The sequence below is a fragment of the Cottoperca gobio genome, chromosome 9 (genome assembly GCF_900634415.1).
Source record: "Cottoperca gobio chromosome 9, fCotGob3.1, whole genome shotgun sequence".
Classification (NCBI taxonomy): Eukaryota; Metazoa; Chordata; class Actinopteri; order Perciformes; family Bovichtidae; genus Cottoperca; species Cottoperca gobio.
This window is the reverse complement of record NC_041363.1, coordinates 5,475,963-5,503,576: the sequence shown is the minus strand read 5'-3', so window position 1 is coordinate 5,503,576 and position 27,614 is coordinate 5,475,963. Positions and strand designations below refer to the sequence as shown.

Sequence of the window (27,614 nt, the reverse complement as noted above, 5' to 3'; positions counted from 1 at the left end):
TTGATATCCAAATAGAACATTAGCAGAGTAATTATGTGCTGCCACCCAGGTACAGGGTAGAACAATGCATTCTATCTCCACAGATAAGATTCTGGAGCTCCTTGCTGCATACATTTCCTTGAAACTCTTAAAACTACTTGAAATGTTCTAATGTTCATGTGCAGGTGGTGGACAATATACATAGTTTGTAGAACAGTTGCCCAAATGCCTCCATTGCTGCAAATGTCTTCAAGTTATTGTTGTTTATGCTTTTCGTGTGACCGTTTGCCATTTCAGCTTTTTTGCATTTGGTACATGCGTCATCATGTATGCTGATTCTTTCCCTCCATGCATTGCACAATACCTTTTGTCAGTGAACTCTAATAAAGCCATGTGTAATTCCAGCAACAGTTGATGTTCAGGCAGACTTTAGCAAGTTTAAACTTGTCATCTCACACCCTTCCTGGAAATACCTGTTGACTCCAGAATAACCTTCCCCACTCCCTGCACAGGTGGACTTTGTGCGGAACGTGATGGCAGGGGACCACCTTCGGGAGGAGGAGCACATGACTCTGGAGACCTTGGTTGCCAACGTGCCCCAGTCTCGAACTGTGAAGAGCAACAGTCTGGAGCTCACTCCCTCCAACACCCCCCAGCTCTCCCCGGCTACCACTCCTGCCAACAAGAAGAACAGGCTCCCGATAGGTACCTACCTCCTCCACGGCCTCTAAGCCTCTGTCTCCCTGCCTCTTTTTCAGAATACATGTATTGATGTGCTCAAAGTGACGCAACCTCTTGTCATTTCCTGGTGTGAGGATTAAAGGGATATTTTGCTTTTTATTAGGAGTATCACAATTTGGAACAAGAACTAGAAGATAGAAGTGCAATATCTTTGCCTAATGAGAAGCAAAATAAACAAGTAGAGTTGAGTAGTGATGACTAGTGAAAGGCCTGTGTTTTATAGGAAGCTAATGAGCTTCTTCTCAGCTTGTTATAAAGATAATTAGCATGGCCTGGATTGAGGCTCAATTACAGAAATGACAACCAATTAAATTACCAAATATAAATGAACTCATTTTAATTGGAATGGATGGAAAAGATGCATAGACTACCTTCATTAGCATTCTCAAGACAAATGATGCTGTAGCAACACCCCCTTAATTAGAAATGAACCACTTGTGCTTGCTACTCTGAAATATGACGTTTATACAAACAATCTTGACTTGATACTCGAAATACTTCAAAGATTCTGAGATATTCTTTGTGTTCTTTCTCCAACTCCCTACCTTCTTCTTCTTCCTCCTTTCCTCCTGTGCTGCCACTGACCAGGACAACACTTAGCGGCTATTACATCCTGGGACTCCACAACCACCTCACTGTCTGCTCACATTCCATTAGTAACCCCTTTTGGTGGGTAGCCTTCCCCTCGTGTTAGCGCCGGAGAGAACGTAACCCATGCACATGTTGTTTCACCCAGTCGTGTGTTGGATGACACTCATCTAGTCCTAACTGCACAGTAGCCTCCCCGCCTCGACACTGTTACCTCGCGCTGCTCCGTGTTTTCTCACCCTGCTTGCTTGCTTTGCCTTGCACAGCGCTTTGTTCCATTATTAGCACTAAAATTGTATTTTTTCACTCATTTTGTTTTCTAAGGTTTTCCTCATTCAGCTGAATATGGCTTTTCATTACCAGGTAGAGTGGGGGGGGGGGAAATCTGTCCTCCTTTTGGTCTGTGTTAGTAGTCAAAATAAAAGAGACACTAGGGCAATTACTTCCCACAATGATGGTAGCTCTGTGGTGGCGTGGTTGTGTTCTTAATAGCATATGGCATACACTCATCTTTGAGAAAGTAAGTCAAAACTAATTAGAGCGACAATATCAATGAGTGTATTGTCTCTTTGTGTTTGTAAATGAATTAGAGGACAAAGTGTTTCCGATCTCTTAACAATTAGCAGCTGAGATAATGTGTTGTTATTGGAGAGCGTGCGCTGTAACCAGCATCCTTTTCATTTTCTTGAAATTGTTAATTCCCTATTCATGCTTTGGTGGAAGCACCGCTCATAAAAAGCACTTTTATTGAGAAGGAAACACAATCCAGGATGAGTGTAATGTGGTCAAATGTCTTAATTGCCCTTTTTATATAATTCTCTTGAGATGATTGGAGACGATTGCCGTGCGCTACAGTCACAGAAACGTAGATATGCAATATGTCCGACTGGTCATAAGAATGTCATGTGACGCTTAAGTGTCTCATTATGTCAGGCCTGACATTTTGTTTTTATCTTGGGAACATTGTGAGTTGAGTACCAGCCTCAGACGTACCAAATGTTCAAATACTATGGAGTATATATCGTCTTTTTGTTTTCTAGAGACATCAAGTAAAGCTCTCTGCGCTTTTGTGTTTGTGTCTGTCTTCATCTTAACCAGTGAACAATGGGAATACCATCTTCCTATTTAAAGAATGCTCAGTGTTTATTATTCACTAACCACCGTCGAACCACTAAAGAGAGAAACTCCTCTTGACTGTCACACCAGTGTACCGCTACATAAGGAAATAATTGGAAAAAGATAAATGTCACATTTTCTTTGTGAAACTGATAAAGCCATTGTGGCTTTTAACTCAATTGGTAGGAACTTATATTACATGCCACGTATCGGTGTGACATAACAGATGAGTCTTCTCTAGTTTCAAAGCTTTAGGCTACGGCTGTTCATTTTCATAAATACTGTTCTGCGTTTGGTGAAACCTAAATTCGTGAACATAGCATTATATGTTGTTGTTTAGTGTCCTCATGAATGTAACAGTGGTTTCCTTCCAACCCAGCAGCTGCTCGAAGCCGCAGCCGTACCAACATAGCCCAGGAGGGGGAGGCAGAGGCCAGCTCCCAGGAGTCTCTACAGGAGCTGATGCCAGAGGAGGTGCTGGTGGTTTCACTAGGAACTGGTCCTCAGTCTGTCCCTGGGATGATGTCAGAAAATGAGGTAATGTGACTTGAATTAATGTACTCATTTGCAGGAGAGATGATGTGATAAATTCAATGTCATATTTCTTTTTTTCCTGTCACTGACTTGGTAGAGTCTGCGTCATGCATTTTATAAGAACCTTGTACCTCATGTATAACTAACTCCCTGGTCCAAATGTAACTGTCTCTGTCTTTGACTGAGACGAGGCCTCTCACAAGAAGGATTCATGGCAAAGCAAGTTAGCAACCAAAAATAGGTGGTTTTTTTACATTTTATTTTCTGTATGCTCGTCCTCTCTCTGCTGCTCTCTAGGTTTTGAACCTGCAGATGGCTGATGGGGCCCAGGGGGATGGCCATGCTGATGATACTAAGCTGCATGGTAAACCAGACAAAACCCTGCGCTTCTCCCTCTGCAGCGACAACCTGGAAGGCATCTCAGAGGGTCAGTCTGCAGTCTGATCAACACAATCATATTGCTGCTATGCTTTTCTTTCAAATTCAGAGTAATATCAGAACACTTGCAAAGTAAGAAGTGATTTTGGTTTGAGGGAAGGGCATCATTGTGATTTAGGAATCTCCATCTGCTTTTTTTGTCAAGGTTATTTGGACAAAAACAAACAAACCATTAAGAGAGAAAGAGAATAAACAACACATTTGTACACTCCAATAAACACGTATACATGTCACAAGGTCATAATTAGTCTGCAACCTGACAGCTGACTGAATTACTGACTGACTCATTACCTTGTTCATGTTCTTTAATTTATTCATTTTATTCCTCAGGTCCATCCAACCGGTCTAACTCTGTGTCCTCTCTGGACCTGGAGGGAGAGTCTGTTTCTGAGCTGGGAGCCGGACCGTCGGGGAGCAACGGGGTGGAGGCTCTGCAGCTTTTGGAGCATGAACAAGGTGTGTGTGTGTGTGTGTGTGTGTGTGTGTGTGTGTGTGTGTGTGTGTGTGTGTGTGTGTGTGTGTGTGTGTGTGTGTGTGTGTGTGTGTGTGTGTGTGTGTGTGTGTGTGTGTGTGTGTGTGTGTGTGTGTGTGTGTGTGTGTGTGTGTGTGTGTGTGTGTGTGTGTGTGTGTGTGTTGGAAGTATAAATGTCTAGATGCAAAAAAATTCTGAACTGACGAAACCAGATAAGATTACAGCTGAAAGATATTCATGAGCGGGGGCCTGTCTTACATTCTGCGTGTCTCCTTCAGCCACCACTCAAGACAACCTGGATGACAAACTGCGAAAGTTTGAGATCAGAGACATGATGGGCCTGACAGACGATCGGGACATCTCTGAGACGGTCAGCGAAACCTGGAGCACCGACGTGCTCGGCAGTGACTTTGACCCCAACATGGATGAAGATCGGCTGCAGGAAATAGCAGGTGGGGGGGGGGGGGGCATGGCTCTTATGCCTGTGTTTGCACACATTCACTCCCTACACAAGTAAGAAAAGTGATGGCTCTGCTCAGCCTGATGATCATCGCACATGTTATGAGATGCATGTGCTGCACATGGGGATCTTCTGACTGTTGATGAAGTAGATGCAGGGAAATGTCATCACCTTGTGGTGCGGGGGTGAAATGGCATCAAAAGGCAGGTCTTCAATACAGCGCAGGTTCTCTACACAAATGCAACACAACACTGCTTAGAGGTTTTCTTGTGGTAGTTTTCTATTATTTCTGTTATCATAATATGGGCCAGCGTTTCCAGTAGTTTTTGTGCACATGGTTTATTACACTGTTATGTATTTACGTAGATGTATGACATTTGTCCACATTCAGTGCCATTGCTGTAATGCAATTTCCTGTCTCACTGCCAAATCTTAAGATGCTTAGTTTGAGTAATACAGTATATCTCAGTTTTGATGCTTTTTTTAATTGAAGAGAAAATAGTGAATAATATATTTTTTAATTATTATAATTATAATAATAATAATTAAGGAATGAAGCCAAAATGACCAATTTCCTGCTGTTGGTCTGTTTTCATTCTACTGCTGCTGACTCTTAGATTTAACTGCATATGCAGTTATCTTCCAATTTATGAAATGCACTAATGAAGTGGACGCATAATATTGGAAAATGGACTCTAGGGGCAAAACATGTATCCTGAAGTTAGCTGGCATTATCACAGTGACATTATCTAATAGGTACATGCATAATAATAATATTCTGACTTAACTTCAACCTCTGCACAGGACAATAACATGTTCATCTAATGTGAAAGCAGCTGTGTTTATGTTCAGATCCGTATCTTCCTGGATCCTCTGCCTCAGTCGTTTCCTTCCCAGCCCTCCGCCTGCCCATCTCTTTCCTTCTGTCTCTCTGACATTCACTCAGTCCCTGCAGTCTTATTGACCTTGGTTCCTTCTCATTTGCATTCACCATTTTTCATTCTTCCGAATATGGCGTTGGGGGACTTTTCCATCATTAAGTGAATTTACAGCGATTTCCTTATGTGTTTTCTCCAAGGGATTGGGTTATGAGATGCACATTAAATATCCATTAATACCTCATTATCCCACTGATAAGATTACCATGATAATGAGGCAGAAATTCTAATTGTTTCACTTCTTGTTGTGCCACTCATTTAATCATCCACCTGAAAGACAAGTACTCTGCGCCCCTACCTTGAAGACTGTAAACACGGACAGCGGGATAGAGCTCTCCCACCGCCAATGAGAGCCCTGCCCCCGCCAGCATCACTACACACTGTTGCCTGGGTGCTGGCATGCATGCGTGCTCATGGCGTGTGTGCCATGAAGTGGAAGCGAGACTTACCAGGGGGCGAGGCTACCACAGGTCGACTTTTTGGTCTTGAGCCTTGGCCACTGACTCCCACTCACACCTGCTAACTCCTCCGCATTCTTCCGCCTTGTTAAGCCGCGGCATTCCAAATGGAGATGGAGGGACACCGTGCTGAGGACTTTGTGGGAGGGTGGGCGAAGCAGTAATTTGGGTGTGAGTAATGCTAGGCTTAATCAACGGCCCAAAGTCATGGCCCTGGAGGCCGGGGCAGGGTAAGATATTACCATTAACCTCCGACCTTTGGCACAGTGGTATATGTGCCTGTGGGTCCCAGCATGGAATGCACGTGACCTCCAACTCTCTCTGTGTCTCTGTATGCAAAGCTCACTGTCTCTGAAGCCCCATCCACAGCCCATTCAGAGGGGGCTTTCTAGTGTTTTTGCTTATCTCAGGCCGTTTCACAGTGTGTGTTGTTGAAAGCCAGGCCTGAAGGCATGCTGTAAATGTGATGGAACAGGTTTTAATTAAGATGTAACGTATGAAAGCAATACATTCGGTACCATATTGTGCTGAAACAATTACTCGCTAAATTGATACGTGGATTAAAAGAAGAAACATTTATGGAAGAAATTTAATGGATTATTCCTTCATCAGTCAAACATGCCAAACGTTTGCTGATGTGAGGATTTGCTACACTTTTCTAATTTTCTATAATTGAAAATTGGATATCTTTTACTTTTTGAACTGTTCATCAGCAATTTGAAGATTTAAATTGGGCATTTTATAGACTAAACATTTAATGTGTGAATTGGAAGAACTATTGAGAAATGTGTGGATTAGCTGCAGCCCTAATATCAAATAACATTGTATATCTTGTAGGCATAATTACTCAAGTTCACATGTTGCTCATATTTAAATTCTGAATAATTTATTACAACTAATTACAGCATATGAATCAACACCAGTGCCATAACAACACATAGAGGTTTTGGTAAAGTACAAAAAGGTGACTTCAAGATGACTTTGCGACTGTAGAGGTGACCTTTTTACTTTTCCAGACACACACAAGCTGGTTAATGCTGTGGAAGGAGGTTAACGCCGTGTCTCTCTCTCTCTGTGATCTCAGGGGCAGCAGCAGAGAACATGCTCGGCAGCCTGCTGTGCCTTCCTGGCTCGGGTTCAGTGCTGCTGGACCCCTATGGTTCGACCATCTCGGAGACCACGAGCGAGGCCTGGAGTGTGGAGGTCCTGCCCAGCGACTCAGGTAGGCAGCCAGGTTCGTTCTGTTCTTCTGTTTGCTTGGGGTTCGGTTGTTGTTGTCTTGATTCTTACACTTCATCTCCATGACAGTCTTAAATGTGTATTTGCATGCACGTGTGTGTGTGTGTGTGTGTATTCATGTTTGTTCGCTGCAGTGGGGGTTGGGACACCAGGTGTGGTTTGCACGGCATTCCATACCAAGAAATGTGTGCGTGCACCTGTCATCATATTTGTGTGCACTAGCCTGTCTTTCAGAGCAGATCTGCGTGTGCCAGTAAAAGGCAGCTCAGGGTTTCCTTAGAGGGACCACCAGGTGTGTTTGCACCTGTGGTGGAGCAGTGGGGAGGGAAGCGCAGGGACAGCAGCTGTGCTCAGTCGCTTTGCGTAGTGCCAGTTTTTTATCCGGCTAAATTTAACATTGCATGGCTGGTGTTTACATATTGTACTGCTCTGACAATAGTTACACAGGGCACCCGTTTACATCAGTTGTCAGTGCCAATCCAAATGCAAACTTATGAATCATAGATCATTTTTTCTTTGTCTGTTCTGCAAATTGAACACACGGACCAAACATTTTTATTAATGAGAAATGATGTGCTTAACTTCCCCTTTTGAAAACCAGTGTTTTGTGAAAATCAGTAGAGTGCTTTATTAACAGCGTTAAGTGTTTCTTTGAAAAGCCTGGGCTTATGTTAATTGAAGTAGTACACCATCTCAATATGTGCAGTGCAGAAATGACATGCATGAGTGTCTTGATTGCTTTTTGTTCCGTTTGCTGCCCCTGTTCTGCTCGGTAATAGCACGATCGGAGACTTGCTTGGAGTAGAATGCTTGTTTCATGGCTAGGCAGCAGAAAACTACACTCTGAAGAGCACTTCACCAACACATTATTACTAACGAGCATGCAAATGAGTACTGCTGTTAGTATGGAGCCTCTGGGTTCGAACCAACAGCTCCATTGGGTAGCCAAAGAATTGGCCATACTAACTTTATGGTTTCGTTTGGCAGTTACAAGACATGATAATGTATTCTTTGTTTGATTTCAAGCATATGTGCACACTTGGTTTCCCAATGATCGTAGCAGAGGGAGGGGGGGTGGAGAGAGCGACCATAATCTGTTGCAAACTGCCACGAGTACAGTGGATTATGGGTTGTGTGAAGTGAGAAAAGTACATGTTGTCTTAGAAGTCTTTATTTATTTTTCTAATTTTTTTTAGAAATATATAATTGTCTTTCCTTTTTGGCTCATCTTCCAGAAGCCCCAGACCTGAAACAGGAGGAGCGTCTGCAGGAGCTGGAGAGCTGTTCAGGGGTTGGCAGTACCTCCGATGACACAGAGGTCAGAGAGGTCAGCTCGAGGCCCAGCACACCAGGCCTCAGTGTTGTCTCAGGTATACATATAACCTATTCTCTCCCCCATCTCCACTCCCTACGTAGGTTTCCTCTCTCTGATTCAACCCGTTTTATCTTGATCCTCTTTTGTCTTCTTATACAATCTGTCTGTAAGATTCTCATTAAATAAATGCCATGTTTCTGACCCTTGAGTCTGTGTACAGTGGTCATGTTGCTGGCAGGGTTGTTAACCAGTGTAATGGGGTCAGTGGGAATTCTTTGACACGGGTTATTGCTGGTTGTCTTTTCCGTGGGCAAAGGTGGACGTGCCATGTTGACATGTATGAAGTAGTATTCTAGATTAAGAATCTAGCGGTGATGTTGGTGCCTCAGCTCACAGGACAACGTCCCGCGGGAGCCCGCCGATGGATAGTCTGCATCCGATGATCACTCTTGTCCACGTCTTTCCCCTAACCCATGGGAGCTTACGCTACCAATTTAGAATTCCCACTGGGTTCTGAGAGAGAGAGAGAGAGAGAGAGAGAGAGAGCGAGCATACAGAATAGTAAAGAGGAAGAAATATCCTTTTGTTAGAGAAACATTGAACATGCAGGTTCTGTGTTCCACTGTCGAGGTGATATTGAGTTGCTTTTGTCCTGAATGTCAACGCAACTGTTTTTGTTGTTTTCCCTGCTGCAGGCGTCAGTGCAACGTCAGAAGACATCCCCAACAAGATCGAGGACCTGCGGTCAGAGTGCAGCTCAGACTTCGGAGGGAAGGACTCTGTGACCAGTCCAGATGGGGAGGAGTCAGGCCACGGTAGGAGAGTGTCACATCCCCGCTAGGACAGCTAACCCATCATCCAGTGTCTATCTGGTCTACACAGCATCAGCCGGAGCGATCAATCCCTGTCACTTCCACAGCTGCCACCAACTTAAATCACTCTTTCAGTTCTCATTGACTAATTGTTCCATAAAGTTATAGTGAAGAGTTAAATAGACTTTGTAAGCCTGGCCGGGGAATCCCCAGGCTATTATCTTTTTTTAACTCTACGCTCTAAACGTTTGTCTTTTAAATAACAGCAATGTGCTTTTGTGCATCAGTGGTTAATTTAGTAAACGCTCTTAATTGTCTCGTATCCTCTTGTGTTTTCGCAGGAGCACATCATCTGACTTCTCAACCCTCACAGGCCGATTCCTTATTGGCCATGTTTGATCCTCTCTCCTCCGGTGAAGGTAATTTGCACTCCCAGAATGCTCTTTAGCCAATCAGAGTTAGAAATGAGTATCATTATATCCCTACCCTAATGACGCGGGCTCACAAAACAGCTTGAGCTCTGGTGAATTAACCAAAAGAGTGCCTGTGCCCCTCGCATGCGCCTTACCCCAATTACTGGCCACATCATAAATGCAAATTTAGTGTCATTTAATTTGGCCTATTAAGTATCCCAAACTATTCTTTGCAGGGTTCTTCTTGTGCATGTCGTTTGTAGTGCAGGTGGAAATTGTGTGAGGAATGGTCGTGGCTTTGTGTCTGTGGCAAGGTGAAGGGATGACAGGTTGAGAGACCTCACCCCAGGCTCTTTGGCACTGTCCCCTTGTCCCACTGTGTTCATGGCACGGGGCTGCCATTGGAAGCTTTTCAGGAGAGAGAGTCTACCCTTGGAACAGGTGGCCTACCTATACCCAGGGCTCGTCTCCCACGAACATCTCTTTTTTTGAGGAGTTTTATATTCAGATACTGAAGTGAGATGTTGTGGCACGGAACAACAGTAAACCTCCTTTTGTAAAACTTACTTAAAACCGCTTTTAATTTAATCTCCTCAATACTTTTTGAAGGATTTTGACTTCACTTAGAAGTTTGAAGGCCTGACTTTTAAAGCAAAAAGTAAGTAAACCTACTTTCTCATTAGTATATTTAAGGCTCGACAGTTAAACACAAATATCCACTTAGGGAAGTCTTATTGGAGCCCGTGCTGTGAGCTGGTAGTTAAGTAAGATTAGAGAGAATACATGTTTACAAAGTGCGTAGGGATTTTAAAATATTATCAATAAAAAGTCATTCTTTTCCTCAACCTTTTTGTTTTGTTACTTCAGGCTCCTCCACTGGAACAATAGTGAGACCCAAAGTGCACTACGCCAGGCCCCCTCACCCTCCCCCCGATCCTCCCATCCCTGAAGCCAGTGCCCTGGGGCCGGAGACGCGCCACTCTCTCTTCACGCCCCACTGCCTGGCCCAGGCTGAGCTGGAGCACACCAAGCAGCGCCACTCCTTCCCTGACAGGCTGGTCCGTAGCCGCAGCTCTGACATTGTGTGCCCAGGCCGCCGGCCCACAAGTGACCCCGGGCTTAACCGGCGGGTTGCGGTTGAAGAGCGCGACCCCTCTGGGGCCTTCGCCTTAGGACCCTCCTCGTCCCCCAGCAAGGACTCCCTGAAAGGAGAGGTTAGCAGCTACAGCGCCACTCTTAGACATAGACAGTCTTGTTTTACTTATGCTGCTCAGGAACAGTTTCTAAATAATCAAATGGACAATGGCCGTTACATTATGACACACAACAATTGCTACAAAAGTAACTAAGTGTATCTTGGTAATCCTCCAAAGGTTGAGGAGAGGAAAGACAGCGACGACGAGAAGTCTGATCGCAACAGGCCATGGTGGAAGAAACGCTTCGTGTCAGCCATTCCCAAAGGTAAGCAAGCTCATTTTAAGCGTGCCCTTCTTATCTAAACTGAAAAAGGAACTTTTATATATTTTAAAAGTGATCCGTTTGATTGCAGCGCTTTTTTGTTGCGGGGGGGGGGAGGGAAAGTTCTCTTAATCACAAGCGACAGGAAATATGTCACTTTTAAAGAGCAGAGCGAAAAGCAATTTATAATGTGAGAAAGAGAATGATGATCCATGTTGTCCACTCCATTGCTGATGCTCCAGTTGGAAAATCATGTTTCGTGTTGTTTGAAGTTACCTCAGAGACGTGTCCAGTCCTTTTTCTATCACGTCTCGCTGGCTGCGGATTTATATAGCCTTTTCAAAGCTAATCAGTCATCAGAGGAGTGTTAGCTGTGTAGATTGTATGGCTGTAGCCCTCCCAGCAGTGCTGTCAGCCAGCGGCTAATGGTCATTAGATGGACCTTTCTGTCATCAGCTCTGATAGATGACACATCTCTTGTTGCACTTCTACTCTCCAACCATCTCTCATACATCTGTCTAGGAAATAATGAGCTGTGCCCACACAGAATGACTGCTTATTACTCTTTGAGATAATGATGTTTCTTAAGTAAACATTCAATTGATATTCATAAAAATGGAGGACTGTGTGCACATGGGAAAAGTAAAGAGCCGCGAAGCCTCAAGCACCTATACCTCCAGACATACTCTGTAGAGTCCATTGTGTTTGTCCTGTTGCTCTGCATGGTGACGCACAGTCAGTTGTCCGGCAGAGCGGCAGCTCGTGTGTGAAAGGCCAACCCTGTCTGTTGTGTTCCTCACAGTGCTGTATTGGACGGCTGAGAGTGATGTCCCAGGTAATGCTTCCACGCTGTTGTCATTGAGCTAGCTTTACTGCTGGAGCCAGCGGCTGCGTGCCCATGCTGCTTTGTAGAGCTGTAGAGCTGTGATGTGACTTGGTTGTAGCCTGAGTTCAAGCGCCCACACTCCTCATCCATGCATCCGTTTTTATCACCCTTCCTTTTTCTTTTTCTTTTTGCTACAGTATGTTCCCATTTTACTGTTTGGAGAATGCAGAATATCAATGTAGATATTCCACCCAATGTTTCCTGTGTGTGTCATTAAATTGTAGACCCTGTGTCATTTTATGTTTGTCCTGTTTGCACCTTCGTGTTAACGGGATCAGCATCAGTGGGCTTAATTACATCTGTATCAACTGGACTTCTTACAATGACTAGGGATGGGTATCGTTTGGATTTCATTGATACTACTACTGCTATCGATCGTCTTGTTGGTTCTTATTCATTCCTAAATATTAGCAAAAAGGTCATATTGCACTTAAAGTAACGAGCTCAGTTGAAGGAGTTTAGCCCGGACGCACATAGCAGAGGAGGTGCTGCAGCGTGATAAATAAATTACACCAAAGATAAAAGAGCCAGTGATGTCGGAGCTTATCAATACGTGTTTAATGATTTATCCCCGGGGCCCGGTTAATGCTGGGTTTCGGTACCCATCCCTAATAATGACTTACAGTGGACCTTGTGATATTCTGCTATGAACCAATGGTTTAGTTCACCATCTCAATATTCTTTTGCTTTGTTTCTTAGTGAAGTTCTACACTATTGTTTTTGGTAATGTATGATACCATACATCCTACATTGAGAGTTTCAGTCTCGATGCAAACCATGAAAAAAATACCAAAGTTTGACCGTCGGCGGGCGACTCAGTCCTGATCAGCTGGTCATCCAGCGATCGTGAAAGTGATGTCTGTCCACTAATCGCATGTCTCTCCTCCACAGCTCCGATAGCTGCATTTCGGAAAAGGGACAAGCACGAGAAGGACGACATTGTCCCCGAGCGCGTCCCACAAGGTCTGTCCTGGTTTGGTTTTTGTCACACTCCTAATTGGGGACAAAATGTGGATGTCTGTTGTGTAAGCACAGAAAGAAGGATTTAAAAGTTGCAACGCACGTAAGTCAGTCCTCAGGGAAACTTTCAGTCTTCACTTCCAGGAGACTATATCTGTGTAAAGCCTTTTTATATACAAGTGTGACACATGCACATCTGTCTTCACCTGCATACCCACATGTATACAGCCGACGTACCTTCTGAAATGACTTTATACGTGTGAAAACGTTAGTGGAGTCATACCAATTGGGGGTTATAAATTCCATCCATTTATTCCAAATTTAATAGAATCTTTTTTGCATCCTGACTAAATAAGAAAACTTTTCCATTTAAAATATTATTATTATCATTGTACCAATCTTCCAACATGTGTGGTCGGCTGTCATTTTAATGCGTCTTGTGTGTCGGTGGGTTCATCAGATGACCCATTGCCTAGACAGAGCGCTCAAGCGCAGGCAGCTGAAGACATCCTGGACAAGTACAGGAACATCAAGAGGACCAGCCCAAGTGACGGAGCCACAGGTGGAGCGTCTTACGATGGCACAGGAGGTCAGGAAGAACACCACTTTCTTCTACATGGATATCACACACACTTGCAGGAGATACATTTAATAATTGGCCTTTGTTTTTGCGTTGACAGATGTTTGTGTTGAGGACAGCGTGCACGACTCTCCTAGAGAAGACACTCTGCAGAATAATTCCACGGATGACCTGCCAGACTCAGCCAGCCAGACGGCACAGCAGCACGACTCCAAGTTCTCTTTCAGGTCAGCAAAAAAAGACACAGAACCCAATTCTACTCAAACGTTCTGGTTTTCTTAGCCATTGCTGTTAATTAGATAAGTTTGTTCTGTCTTTCAGTGATGCGAAGAAGAAGTTGAGGTTGGCATTGTGTTCTGCAGACTCGGTGGCTCTGCCCATCATGCTTCCTACGACCACACGAAATGGGCTGCCTGACCACATGGAGTCTGACGGTAGGTGCATCTGTTCTAACCCTATCCTGTAATGGTGCTCCTGCAGGGACTAACTGGTGGTTACACACAAACTGATCATGAAGCACTTTCCATTAAAAAAACATTCTCTGAGTTAACAGAGTGTTTTCATTTTGAGCTGCACTTGACTTTAGGTATCTTTGTCACACCTCTCCATGGGGAGCAGGGTACAAGCCCTTAATGTTGGCAAGCATCCAACCTGCTCACAGTGTCCTGAAGCAAAACTCCAAATCGGTACCACCTTCACCTTCTGACCCGCCTTCCTAAGTGTAAAGAGGAGGCGATGTCGAAGGAGAATTCCCGTACGGCGTCAGTAAAAATATCACATTATTAAAGCATCCTACATATTGAACATACTTGTGTCACCACGAGGATTAGTAGTGAGTGAAGCTTTCCCTCACAGCAGGTCTGCAGGCTACCTCCTTCACATCCGCAGGCAGAATAAAGTGACATCCTGTGAAATGGTCAACAAGCAAAAACCATAAGACTCGATCTTTGTGGCCATCAGTCGCGTTGTCAATGCGGAGGCAGCAGGTTGATCAGATTACCGCAGCCAGCCGTTCCTTTTGTGAGCGGCGAGCGGCGTCGTCTAATGCTGTCTCCCTATCGTCCTCTCTCTCTCAGACAATGAGATCGTCTGCTTCCTGAAGATTCCAGCTAGCAGAGGCCATCAACCTTCAGGATAAGAACCAGATGGCCCAGATCCAGGAGACCACGCGCTGTGTCAGCCGCTTCGACGCACGCACCAGCAGGAAGCTGATGGCTGCCATTGCGGAAGATTACAGGTAACTGTGGAGGCCTGGAGAGTCGATGCAAGCTCACTTATGGCACCCCATGAGTCTTTCATTTTGTTATCTTTTTTTTGTTCACTGCGTAATGTTGTTTTTAGCCAACTACAGAGATGTAGCCGGCAGTGCAGTGGCAATAATGGAATACAAATATCTGTGTGTCCTCTTTTAGAAAGCGGGCACCGTACATAGCTTATCTAACCAGGTGTCGTCAGGGCCTGCAGACCTCACAGGCCCACCTGGAGAGGCTCCTCCAGAGGGTGCTGAGAGACAAGGAGGTGGCTAACCGCTACTTCACTACCGTCTGTGTTCGGCTCCTTCTTGAACACATGGAGTCCAAGATGCTTGACTTCATTAAAGGTATCTCTACGTTTTCACATTCAGTGTAACGAAGCGGAGGCATATTGCCTCGTTTGTCCTTCAGCTGGCAGAGAGTGCAGATAATCCTGACCTGCCCGTCAATCTTTCTGCAATTTCTGGCATATTACACATGATTAACAAAGCTTTATCACTCTGAACAAGAACATGGACCCCAGGAGTTTCAATACGAAGGCAGTCCATCCCCAAACATTTAAGTAACAGATATGATGGGAGGTGTGTTGTCTTTTAAGTTTACCAATTTAATGTCAGCTCATTTAAATTATGCCACATTTTGGCAGACGTATTTGTAGAGATCAATCCCATTTTTAAAGTATTTGACGAGCCTGTAAGTCTAAACGTGACCTCCACTCACTTTAAACAGTCCTATAGTTGCACAGCAGAGGTTGCAGCGACGTCCCGTGCTGCCGTTACATCTGTCGTTTCTCTGCTCCCTTCCAGCGTTCCAGGGGTGCACAGCATCGGATGACAAGACCGCAGCAGTGGAGGATTTCCTGCGCTACTTGTACGGCGCCATGGCCCGTGATGCCATTTGGCAGTACGCTAGCGAGGACCAGCTGCAGGACGCCCAGATGGCTATCGAGCGCAGCGTTATGAACCGCATCTTTAAACTGGCCTTCTACCCCAACCAGGATGGAGATATTCTCAGAGACCAGTGAGTAGCTGGAATCACACCAGTACCACAGTCTCGCTCGGCAGTGTTCCAGTTTATTTGTCATTATATTGAGATTTAAAACCTGAAATGATTTTGATGCAGCACCTAGTCGCAAAAAAATCAAGAGTTTATTTGTGTGTTGAGGACCTCAGCACTTCACTTTCTACTGGTGTCTAAGTAAAAAAAAAAAGAATATATATATATATATATATATATATATATATATATATATATATATCTATATATATATATATATATATATATATATATATATATATTCATTCAATCAATCGTAAGAAAACGCGGGAGGAAGATGCGTTCAAATAAAGGGTTTCTTGATGCGTTGCTCTGTGAGACTGGACAGACTGTGCTCTCTCTGTTGTCACACACTACGTTGTTTTGTCTCTCGCAGGCTTTTCCATGAACATATCCAGCGGCTCACAAAAGTCGTGACGGCCAATCACAAAGCTCTTCAAATCCCAGAGGTATCTTCTTGCCGACATTTGTTTTTCATCACTTCGATGCATTTATGGAAGAGGAAGAGACATTTAATTTCTTCCTCTTCTTGGTTGCAGGTTTACCTGAAGGAGGCTCCCTGGCCGTCTGCACAGTCTGAGATCCGGACCATCAATGCATACAAGACGCCACGAGACAAAGTCCAGTGTGTGCTGCGCATGTGCTCCACCATCATGAACCTCCTCAGTCTGGCCAACGAAGACTCCGTCCCTGGAGCGGATGACTTTGTCCCCGTGCTCGTCTTTGTCCTCATAAGGGTGAGTCTGTTCTTACTCACTAGATGACTTTTCTTTTCAAATAAATGAAAACTAAGAATAATCATAACAACTATTTCCCAAATGACTGCATTGTTACCGCAAGGCACCATAAAGACTGCTATCTGCTAACCTGTGTGGATATATTTCACACATTTGCATATTTATGATTGCAATCCGTACGGCGTTGCGTGAGATTCTTTCAGCGGCTAATGTGGGCCCATCCCTACATCTCCTCCCCTCCAGGCAAACCCGCCCTGCCTGCTGTCCACCGTTCAGTACATCAATAATTTCTATGCCAGCCGGCTGAGTGGGGAGGAGTGCTATTGGTGGATGCAGTTCACCGCGGCGTTGGAATTCATTAAGACCATCGACGATCGCAAGTGAAGCAGAACAGCCACCTGTATGGGCAGACTGCGGGGGAAGGAAGCCGGGAGACTGGGAGACTTCCCAACCAACTGCTCCCTCTGCACAGCTTATCAAACCTGGCCCTCAGCCTGCTCTTTATTTGTATAGCGTGTACATAGCCAGAGACGTTGAAAGAGTACAAAATATTAATACTTTATGTATGTGGACAAATCCAGGTTTAGCTGTGCTGAAAAACGGCGCTGGGTAAAATTGGCAAGATGTTAACCTGATTTGGATTTTCTTCCTCTTTTTTTTTTTGTCTCTTCAATCATGTTTCACGTTTGGGGTCTGGATTGTCTGTCTGTAGCCCTCCCAGCAGTGCTGTCAGCCAGCGCTAATGGTCATAGATGGACTTTCTGTCATCACTCTGAATAGATGACACATCTCTTTTGCCACTTCTCTCTCCAACCATCTCTCATACATCTGTCTAGGAAATAATGAGCTGTGCCCACACAGAATGACTGCTTATTACCTTTTGAGATAGATGTTCTTAATTAAACATTCAATGATATTCATAAAAAGTAGGACTGTGTGCACATGGAAAAGTAAAGAGCCGCGAAGCCTCAAGCCACCTATACCTCCAGACATACTCTGTAAGTCCATTGTGTTTGTCCTGTTGCTCCTGCAGGTGACGCACAGTCAGTTGTCCGGCAGAGCGGCAGCTCGTGTGTGAAGGCCAACCCCTGTCTTGTTTGTTTCCTCACAGTGCTGTATTGGACGGCTGAGAGTGATGTCCAGGTAATGCTTCCACGCTGTTGTCATTGAGCTAGCTTTACTGCTGGAGCCAGCGGCTGCGTGCCCATGCTGCTTTGTAAGCTGTAGAGCTGTGATGTGACTTGGTTGTAGCCTGAGTTCAAGCGCCCACACTCCTCATCCATGCATCCGTTTTTATCAACCCTTCCTTTTTCTTTTTTCTTTTTGCTACAGTATGTTCCCATTTACGGTTTGGAGAATGCAGAATATCAATGTAGATATTCCACCCAATGTTTCCTGTGTGTGTCATTAAATTGTAACCCTGTTCATTTTATGTTGTCCTGTTTGCACCTTCGTTTAACGGGATCAGCATCAGTGGGCTTATTACATCTGTATCAACTGGACTTCTTACCATGACTAGGGATGGGTATCGTTTGGATTTCATTGATACTACTAACTGCTATCGATCGTCTTGTTGGTTCTTATTCATTCCTAAATATTAGAAAAAGGTCATATTCACTTAAAGTAACGAGCTCAGTTGAAGGAGTTTAGCCCGGACGCACAAGCAGAGGAGGTGCTGCAGCGTGATAAATAAATTACACCAAGATAAAAGAGCCCAGTGATGTCGGAGCTTATCAATAGTGTTTAATGATTTATCCCCGGGGCCCCGGTTAATGCTGGGTTTCGGTACCCATCCCTAATAATGACTTACAGGACCTTGTGATATATTCTGCTATGAACCAATGGTTTAGTTCACCATCTCAATATTCTTTTGCTTTGTTTCTTAGTGAAGTTCTACACTATTGTTTTTGGTAATGTATGATACCATACATCCCTACATTGAGAGTTTCAGTCTCGATGCAAACCATGAAAAAATACCAAAGTTTGACCGTCGGCGGGCGACTCAGTCCTGATCAGCTGGTCATCCAGCGATCGTGAAAGTGATGTCTGTCCACTAATCGCATGTCTCTCCCACAGCTCCGTAGCTGCATTTCGGAAAAGGACAAGCAACGAGAAGGACGACATTGTCCCCGAGCGCGTCCCACAAGGTCTGTCCTGGTTTGGTTTTTGTCACACTCCTAATTGGGGACAAATGTGGAGTCTGTTGTTAGCACGAAAGAAGGATTTAAAAGTTGGCAACGCACGTAAGTCAGTCCTCAGGGAAACTTTCAGTCTTCACTTCCAGAGACTATATCTGTGTAAGACCTTTTATCATAAGTGTGACACATGCACATCTGTCTTCACCTGCATACCCACCTGTATAACAGACCGACGTACCTTCTGAAATGACTTTATACGTGTGAAAAACGTTAGTGGAGTCATACCAATTGGGGGTTATAAATTCCATCCATTTATTCCAAATTTAATAGAATCTTTTTGCATCCTGACTAAATAAGAAACTTTTCCATTAAAATATTATATTTCATTGTACCAATCTTCCAACATGTTGGTCGGCTGTCATTTTATGCGTCTTGTGTGTCGGTGGTTCATCAGATGACCCATTGCCTAGACAGAGCGCTAAAGCGCGGCAGCTGAAGACATCCTGGACAGTACAGGAACTCAAGAGGACCAGCCCAAGTGACGGAGCCACAGGTGGAGCGTCTTACGATGGCACAGGAGGTCAGGAAGAACACCACTTTCTTCTACATGGATATCACACACCTTGCAGGAGATACATTTAATAATTGGCCTTTTTTTTGCGTTGACAGATGTTTGGTGTTGAGGACAGCGTGCACACTCTCCTAGAGAAGACACTCTGCAGAATAATTCCACGATGACCTGCCAGACTCAGCCAGCCAACGGCACAGCACACGACTCCAAGTTCTCCTTTCAGGTCAGCAAAAAAAGGACCAGAACCCAATTCTACTCAAACGTTCTGTTTTTCTTACCATTGCTGTTTAATTAGATAAGTTGTTCTGTCTTTCAGTGATGCGAAGAAGAAGTTTGAGTTTGGCATTGTGTTTCTGCGACTCGGTGGCTCTGCCACATGCATTCCTACGACCACACGAAATGGGCTGCCTGACCCTGGAGTCTGACGGTAGGTGCATCTTTTCTAACCCTATCCTGTAATGGTGCTCCTGCAGGGACTAACTGGTGGTTACACACAAACGATCATGAACACGTTCCATTAAAAAAACTTCTCTGAGTTAACAGAGTGTGTTTCATTTGAGCTGCACTTGACTTTAGTATCTTTGTCACACCTCTCCATGGGGAGCGGTACAAGCCCTTAATGTTGGCAAGCATCCAACCTGCTCACAGTTCCTGAAGCAAACTCCAAATGCGGTACCACCTTCACCTTCTGACCCGCCTTCCTAAGTTGTAAGAGGAGGCGAGGTCGAAGGAGAATTCCCGTACGGCGTCAGTAAAATATCACTTATTAAGCATCCTACATATTGAACATACTTGTTGTCACACGAGGATTAGTAGTGAAGTGAAGCTTTCCCTCACAGCAGTCTGCAGGCTACCTCCTTCACATCCGCAGGCAGAATAAAGTGACATCCTTGAAATGGTCAACAAAAAAACCATAAGACTCGATCTTTGTTGGCCATCAGTCGCGTTGTCAATGCGGAGGCAGCAGGTTGATCAATTACCGCAGCCAGCCGTTCCTTTTGTGAGCGGCGAGCGGCGTCGTCTAATGCTGTCTCCCTATCGTCCTCTCTCTCTCAGACAATGAGTCGTCTGCTTCCTGAAGATCCAGCTAGCAGAGGCCATCAACCTTCAGGATAAGAACCAGATGGCCCAGATCAGGAACCACGCGCTGTGTCAGCCGCTTCGACGCACGCACCAGCAGGAAGCTGATGGCTGCCATTGCGGAAGATTAACAGGTGAGAGAGAAATATCCTTTTGTTAGAGAAACATTGAACATGCAGGTTCTGTGTTCCACTGTCGAGGTGATATTGAGTTGCTTTTGTCCTGAATGTCAACGCAACTGTTTTTGTTGTTTTCCCTGCTGCAGGCGTCAGTGCAACGTCAGAAGACATCCCCAACAAGATCGAGGACCTGCGGTCAGAGTGCAGCTCAGACTTCGGAGGGAAGGACTCTGTGACCAGTCCAGATGGGGAGGAGTCAGGCCACGGTAGGAGAGTGTCACATCCCCGCTAGGACAGCTAACCCATCATCCAGTGTCTATCTGGTCTACACAGCATCAGCCGGAGCGATCAATCCCTGTCACTTCCACAGCTGCCACCAACTTAAATCACTCTTTCAGTTCTCATTGACTAATTGTTCCATAAAGTTATAGTGAAGAGTTAAATAGACTTTGTAAGCCTGGCCGGGGAATCCCCAGGCTATTATCTTTTTTTAACTCTACGCTCTAAACGTTTGTCTTTTAAATAACAGCAATGTGCTTTTGTGCATCAGTGGTTAATTTAGTAAACGCTCTTAATTGTCTCGTATCCTCTTGTGTTTTCGCAGGAGCACATCATCTGACTTCTCAACCCTCACAGGCCGATTCCTTATTGGCCATGTTTGATCCTCTCTCCTCCGGTGAAGGTAATTTGCACTCCCAGAATGCTCTTTAGCCAATCAGAGTTAGAAATGAGTATCATTATATCCCTACCCTAATGACGCGGGCTCACAAAACAGCTTGAGCTCTGGTGAATTAACCAAAAGAGTGCCTGTGCCCCTCGCATGCGCCTTACCCCAATTACTGGCCACATCATAAATGCAAATTTAGTGTCATTTAATTTGGCCTATTAAGTATCCCAAACTATTCTTTGCAGGGTTCTTCTTGTGCATGTCGTTTGTAGTGCAGGTGGAAATTGTGTGAGGAATGGTCGTGGCTTTGTGTCTGTGGCAAGGTGAAGGGATGACAGGTTGAGAGACCTCACCCCAGGCTCTTTGGCACTGTCCCCTTGTCCCACTGTGTTCATGGCACGGGGCTGCCATTGGAAGCTTTTCAGGAGAGAGAGTCTACCCTTGGAACAGGTGGCCTACCTATACCCAGGGCTCGTCTCCCACGAACATCTCTTTTTTTGAGGAGTTTTATATTCAGATACTGAAGTGAGATGTTGTGGCACGGAACAACAGTAAACCTCCTTTTGTAAAACTTACTTAAAACCGCTTTTAATTTAATCTCCTCAATACTTTTTGAAGGATTTTGACTTCACTTAGAAGTTTGAAGGCCTGACTTTTAAAGCAAAAAGTAAGTAAACCTACTTTCTCATTAGTATATTTAAGGCTCGACAGTTAAACACAAATATCCACTTAGGAAGTCTTATTGGAGCCCGTGCTGTGAGCTGGTAGTTAAGTAAGATTAGAGAGAATACATGTTTACAAAGTGCGTAGGGATTTTAAAATATTATCAATAAAAAGTCATTCTTTTCCTCAACCTTTTTGTTTTGTTACTTCAGGCTCCTCCACTGGAACAATAGTGAGACCCAAAGTGCACTACGCCAGGCCCCCTCACCCCTCCCCCCGATCCTCCCATCCCTGAAGCCAGTGCCCTGGGGCCGGAGACGCGCCACTCTCTCTTCACGCCCCACTGCCTGGCCCAGGCTGAGCTGGAGCACACCAAGCAGCGCCACTCCTTCCCTGACAGGCTGGTCCGTAGCCGCAGCTCTGACATTGTGTGCCCAGGCCGCCGGCCCACAAGTGACCCCGGGCTTAACCGGCGGGTTGCGGTTGAAGAGCGCGACCCCTCTGGGGCCTTCGCCTTAGGACCCTCCTCATCCCCCAGCAAGGACTCCCTGAAAGGAGAGGTTAGCAGCTACAGCGCCACTCTTAGACATAGACAGTCTTGTTTTACTTATGCTGCTCAGGAACAGTTTCTAAATAATCAAATAGACACTGGCCGTTACATTATGACACACAACAATTGCTACAAAAGTAACTAAGTGTATCTTGGTAATCCTCCAAAGGTTGAGGAGAGGAAAGACAGCGACGACGAGAAGTCTGATCGCAACAGGCCATGGTGGAAGAAACGCTTCGTGTCAGCCATTCCCAAAGGTAAGCAAGCTCATTTTAAGCGTGCCCTTCTTATCTAAACTGAAAAAGGAACTTTTATATATTTTAAAAGTGATCCGTTTGATTGCAGCGCTTTTTTGTTGCGGGGGGGGGGGGAGGGAAAGTTCTCTTAATCACAAGCGACAGGAAATATGTCACTTTTAAAGAGCAGAGCGAAAAGCAATTTATAATGTGAGAAAGAGAATGATGATCCATGTTGTCCACTCCATTGCTGATGCTCCAGTTGGAAAATCATGTTTCGTGTTGTTTGAAGTTACCTCAGAGACGTGTCCAGTCCTTTTTCTATCACGTCTCGCTGGCTGCGGATTTATATAGCCTTTTCAAAGCTAATCAGTCATCAGAGGAGTGTTAGCTGTGTAGATTGTATGGCTGTAGCCCTCCCAGCAGTGCTGTCAGCCAGCGGCTAATGGTCATTAGATGGACCTTTCTGTCATCAGCTCTGATAGATGACACATCTCTTGTTGCACTTCTACTCTCCAACCATCTCTCATACATCTGTCTAGGAAATAATGAGCTGTGCCCACACAGAATGACTGCTTATTACTCTTTGAGATAATGATGTTTCTTAAGTAAACATTCAATTGATATTCATAAAAATGGAGGACTGTGTGCACATGGGAAAAGTAAAGAGCCGCGAAGCCTCAAGCACCTATACCTCCAGACATACTCTGTAGAGTCCATTGTGTTTGTCCTGTTGCTCTGCATGGTGACGCACAGTCAGTTGTCCGGCAGAGCGGCAGCTCGTGTGTGAAAGGCCAACCCTGTCTGTTGTGTTCCTCACAGTGCTGTATTGGACGGCTGAGAGTGATGTCCCAGGTAATGCTTCCACGCTGTTGTCATTGAGCTAGCTTTACTGCTGGAGCCAGCGGCTGCGTGCCCATGCTGCTTTGTAGAGCTGTAGAGCTGTGATGTGACTTGGTTGTAGCCTGAGTTCAAGCGCCCACACTCCTCATCCATGCATCCGTTTTTATCACCCTTCCTTTTTCTTTTTCTTTTTGCTACAGTATGTTCCCATTTTACTGTTTGGAGAATGCAGAATATCAATGTAGATATTCCACCCAATGTTTCCTGTGTGTGTCATTAAATTGTAGACCCTGTGTCATTTTATGTTTGTCCTGTTTGCACCTTCGTGTTAACGGGATCAGCATCAGTGGGCTTAATTACATCTGTATCAACTGGACTTCTTACAATGACTAGGGATGGGTATCGTTTGGATTTCATTGATACTACTACTGCTATCGATCGTCTTGTTGGTTCTTATTCATTCCTAAATATTAGCAAAAAGGTCATATTGCACTTAAAGTAACGAGCTCAGTTGAAGGAGTTTAGCCCGGACGCACATAGCAGAGGAGGTGCTGCAGCGTGATAAATAAATTACACCAAAGATAAAAGAGCCAGTGATGTCGGAGCTTATCAATACGTGTTTAATGATTTATCCCCGGGGCCCGGTTAATGCTGGGTTTCGGTACCCATCCCTAATAATGACTTACAGTGGACCTTGTGATATTCTGCTATGAACCAATGGTTTAGTTCACCATCTCAATATTCTTTTGCTTTGTTTCTTAGTGAAGTTCTACACTATTGTTTTTGGTAATGTATGATACCATACATCCTACATTGAGAGTTTCAGTCTCGATGCAAACCATGAAAAAAATACCAAAGTTTGACCGTCGGCGGGCGACTCAGTCCTGATCAGCTGGTCATCCAGCGATCGTGAAAGTGATGTCTGTCCACTAATCGCATGTCTCTCCTCCACAGCTCCGATAGCTGCATTTCGGAAAAGGGACAAGCACGAGAAGGACGACATTGTCCCCGAGCGCGTCCCACAAGGTCTGTCCTGGTTTGGTTTTTGTCACACTCCTAATTGGGGACAAAATGTGGATGTCTGTTGTGTAAGCACAGAAAGAAGGATTTAAAAGTTGCAACGCACGTAAGTCAGTCCTCAGGGAAACTTTCAGTCTTCACTTCCAGGAGACTATATCTGTGTAAAGCCTTTTTATATACAAGTGTGACACATGCACATCTGTCTTCACCTGCATACCCACATGTATACAGCCGACGTACCTTCTGAAATGACTTTATACGTGTGAAAACGTTAGTGGAGTCATACCAATTGGGGGTTATAAATTCCATCCATTTATTCCAAATTTAATAGAATCTTTTTTGCATCCTGACTAAATAAGAAAACTTTTCCATTTAAAATATTATTATTATCATTGTACCAATCTTCCAACATGTGTGGTCGGCTGTCATTTTAATGCGTCTTGTGTGTCGGTGGGTTCATCAGATGACCCATTGCCTAGACAGAGCGCTCAAGCGCAGGCAGCTGAAGACATCCTGGACAAGTACAGGAACATCAAGAGGACCAGCCCAAGTGACGGAGCCACAGGTGGAGCGTCTTACGATGGCACAGGAGGTCAGGAAGAACACCACTTTCTTCTACATGGATATCACACACACTTGCAGGAGATACATTTAATAATTGGCCTTTTGTTTTTGCGTTGACAGATGTTTGTGTTGAGGACAGCGTGCACGACTCTCCTAGAGAAGACACTCTGCAGAATAATTCCACGGATGACCTGCCAGACTCAGCCAGCCAGACGGCACAGCAGCACGACTCCAAGTTCTCTTTCAGGTCAGCAAAAAAAGACACAGAACCCAATTCTACTCAAACGTTCTGGTTTTCTTAGCCATTGCTGTTAATTAGATAAGTTTGTTCTGTCTTTCAGTGATGCGAAGAAGAAGTTGAGGTTGGCATTGTGTTCTGCAGACTCGGTGGCTCTGCCCATCATGCTTCCTACGACCACACGAAATGGGCTGCCTGACCACATGGAGTCTGACGGTAGGTGCATCTGTTCTAACCCTATCCTGTAATGGTGCTCCTGCAGGGACTAACTGGTGGTTACACACAAACTGATCATGAAGCACTTTCCATTAAAAAAACATTCTCTGAGTTAACAGAGTGTTTTCATTTTGAGCTGCACTTGACTTTAGGTATCTTTGTCACACCTCTCCATGGGGAGCAGGGTACAAGCCCTTAATGTTGGCAAGCATCCAACCTGCTCACAGTGTCCTGAAGCAAAACTCCAAATCGGTACCACCTTCACCTTCTGACCCGCCTTCCTAAGTGTAAAGAGGAGGCGATGTCGAAGGAGAATTCCCGTACGGCGTCAGTAAAAATATCACATTATTAAAGCATCCTACATATTGAACATACTTGTGTCACCACGAGGATTAGTAGTGAAGTGAAGCTTTCCCTCACAGCAGGTCTGCAGGCTACCTCCTTCACATCCGCAGGCAGAATAAAGTGACATCCTGTGAAATGGTCAACAAACAAAAACCATAAGACTCGATCTTTGTGGCCATCAGTCGCGTTGTCAATGCGGAGGCAGCAGGTTGATCAGATTACCGCAGCCAGCCGTTCCTTTTGTGAGCGGCGAGCGGCGTCGTCTAATGCTGTCTCCCTATCGTCCTCTCTCTCTCAGACAATGAGATCGTCTGCTTCCTGAAGATCCAGCTAGCAGAGGCCATCAACCTTCAGGATAAGAACCAGATGGCCCAGATCCAGGAGACCACGCGCTGTGTCAGCCGCTTCGACGCACGCACCAGCAGGAAGCTGATGGCTGCCATTGCGGAAGATTACAGGTAACTGTGGAGGCCTGGAGAGTCGATGCAAGCTCACTTATGGCACCCCATGAGTCTTTCATTTTGTTATCTTTTTTTTGTTCACTGCGTAATGTTGTTTTTAGCCAACTACAGAGATGTAGCCGGCAGTGCAGTGGCAATAATGGAATACAAATATCTGTGTGTCCTCTTTTAGAAAGCGGGCACCGTACATAGCTTATCTAACCAGGTGTCGTCAGGGCCTGCAGACCTCACAGGCCCACCTGGAGAGGCTCCTCCAGAGGGTGCTGAGAGACAAGGAGGTGGCTAACCGCTACTTCACTACCGTCTGTGTTCGGCTCCTTCTTGAACACATGGAGTCCAAGATGCTTGACTTCATTAAAGGTATCTCTACGTTTTCACATTCAGTGTAACGAAGCGGAGGCATATTGCCTCGTTTGTCCTTCAGCTGGCAGAGAGTGCAGATAATCCTGACCTGCCCGTCAATCTTTCTGCAATTTCTGGCATATTACACATGATTAACAAAGCTTTATCACTCTGAACAAGAACATGGACCCCAGGAGTTTCAATACGAAGGCAGTCCATCCCCAAACATTTAAGTAACAGATATGATGGGAGGTGTGTTGTCTTTTAAGTTTACCAATTTAATGTCAGCTCATTTTAAATTATGCCACATTTTGGCAGACGTATTTGTAGAGATCAATCCCATTTTTAAAGTATTTGACGAGCCTGTAAGTCTAAACGTGACCTCCACTCACTTTAAACAGTCCTATAGTTGCACAGCAGAGGTTGCAGCGACGTCCCGTGCTGCCGTTACATCTGTCGTTTCTCTGCTCCCTTCCAGCGTTCCAGGGGTGCACAGCATCGGATGACAAGACCGCAGCAGTGGAGGATTTCCTGCGCTACTTGTACGGCGCCATGGCCCGTGATGCCATTTGGCAGTACGCTAGCGAGGACCAGCTGCAGGACGCCCAGATGGCTATCGAGCGCAGCGTTATGAACCGCATCTTTAAACTGGCCTTCTACCCCAACCAGGATGGAGATATTCTCAGAGACCAGTGAGTAGCTGGAATCACACCAGTACCACAGTCTCGCTCGGCAGTGTTCCAGTTTATTTGTCATTATATTGAGATTTAAAACCTGAAATGATTTTGATGCAGCACCTAGTCGCAAAAAAATCAAGAGTTTATTTGTGTGTGTTGAGGACCTCAGCACTTCACTTTCTACTGGTGTCTAAGTAAAAAAAAAAAAATATATATATATACATTCATTCATTCATTCATTCATATATATATATATTCGATCAATCGTAAGAAAACGCGGGAGGAAGATGCGTTCAAATAAAGGGTTTCTTGATGCGTTGCTCTGTGAGACTGGACAGACTGTGCTCTCTCTCTGTTGTCACACACTACGTTGTTTTGTCTCTCGCAGGCTTTTCCATGAACATATCCAGCGGCTCACAAAAGTCGTGACGGCCAATCACAAAGCTCTTCA

The 27,614-nt window shown here is 44.9% G+C and overlaps 1 protein-coding gene and 1 long non-coding RNA gene across 8 annotated transcripts in view; both read left to right on the top strand.

Annotated features, from left to right (window-relative positions):
* Positions 1 to 27,614, top strand: part of gapvd1 (GTPase activating protein and VPS9 domains 1) — a 37,257-nt gene that overhangs the window by 8,636 nt on the left and 1,007 nt on the right. Inside the window, exons 7-26 of one of the 7 annotated variants that reach the window (XM_029439655.1) lie at positions 492 to 684; positions 1,309 to 1,389; positions 2,807 to 2,961; positions 3,256 to 3,385; positions 3,727 to 3,852; positions 4,147 to 4,320; positions 6,809 to 6,946; positions 8,199 to 8,333; positions 8,974 to 9,093; positions 9,432 to 9,509; positions 10,371 to 10,717; positions 10,877 to 10,964; positions 12,739 to 12,810; positions 13,268 to 13,396; positions 13,488 to 13,614; positions 13,709 to 13,821; positions 25,982 to 26,141; positions 26,317 to 26,504; positions 26,965 to 27,178; positions 27,552 to 27,614. The exon at positions 27,552 to 27,614 is cut by the window's right edge and continues 10 nt beyond it. In XM_029439655.1, coding sequence (XP_029295515.1) covers positions 492 to 684; positions 1,309 to 1,389; positions 2,807 to 2,961; positions 3,256 to 3,385; positions 3,727 to 3,852; positions 4,147 to 4,320; positions 6,809 to 6,946; positions 8,199 to 8,333; positions 8,974 to 9,093; positions 9,432 to 9,509; positions 10,371 to 10,717; positions 10,877 to 10,964; positions 12,739 to 12,810; positions 13,268 to 13,396; positions 13,488 to 13,614; positions 13,709 to 13,821; positions 25,982 to 26,141; positions 26,317 to 26,504; positions 26,965 to 27,178; positions 27,552 to 27,614 — 2,831 coding nt within the window. Of the gene's footprint in view, positions 1 to 491; positions 685 to 1,308; positions 1,390 to 2,803; positions 2,962 to 3,255; positions 3,386 to 3,726; positions 3,853 to 4,146; positions 4,321 to 6,808; positions 6,959 to 8,198; positions 8,334 to 8,973; positions 9,094 to 9,431; positions 9,510 to 10,370; positions 10,718 to 10,876; positions 10,965 to 12,738; positions 12,911 to 13,267; positions 13,397 to 13,487; positions 13,615 to 13,708; positions 13,822 to 14,463; positions 14,625 to 14,799; positions 14,942 to 25,981; positions 26,142 to 26,316; positions 26,505 to 26,964; positions 27,179 to 27,551 lie in introns of those variants that run through there. The other 6 variants (XR_003832792.1, XR_003832791.1, XR_003832795.1 and 3 more) reach the window with 6 other exon arrangements.
* On the top strand, positions 20,437 to 21,941 carry LOC115013386 (uncharacterized). The gene is made up of 3 exons (XR_003832796.1): positions 20,437 to 20,607; positions 20,946 to 21,023; positions 21,884 to 21,941. It is a non-coding gene; the product is annotated as an uncharacterized LOC115013386 (long non-coding RNA).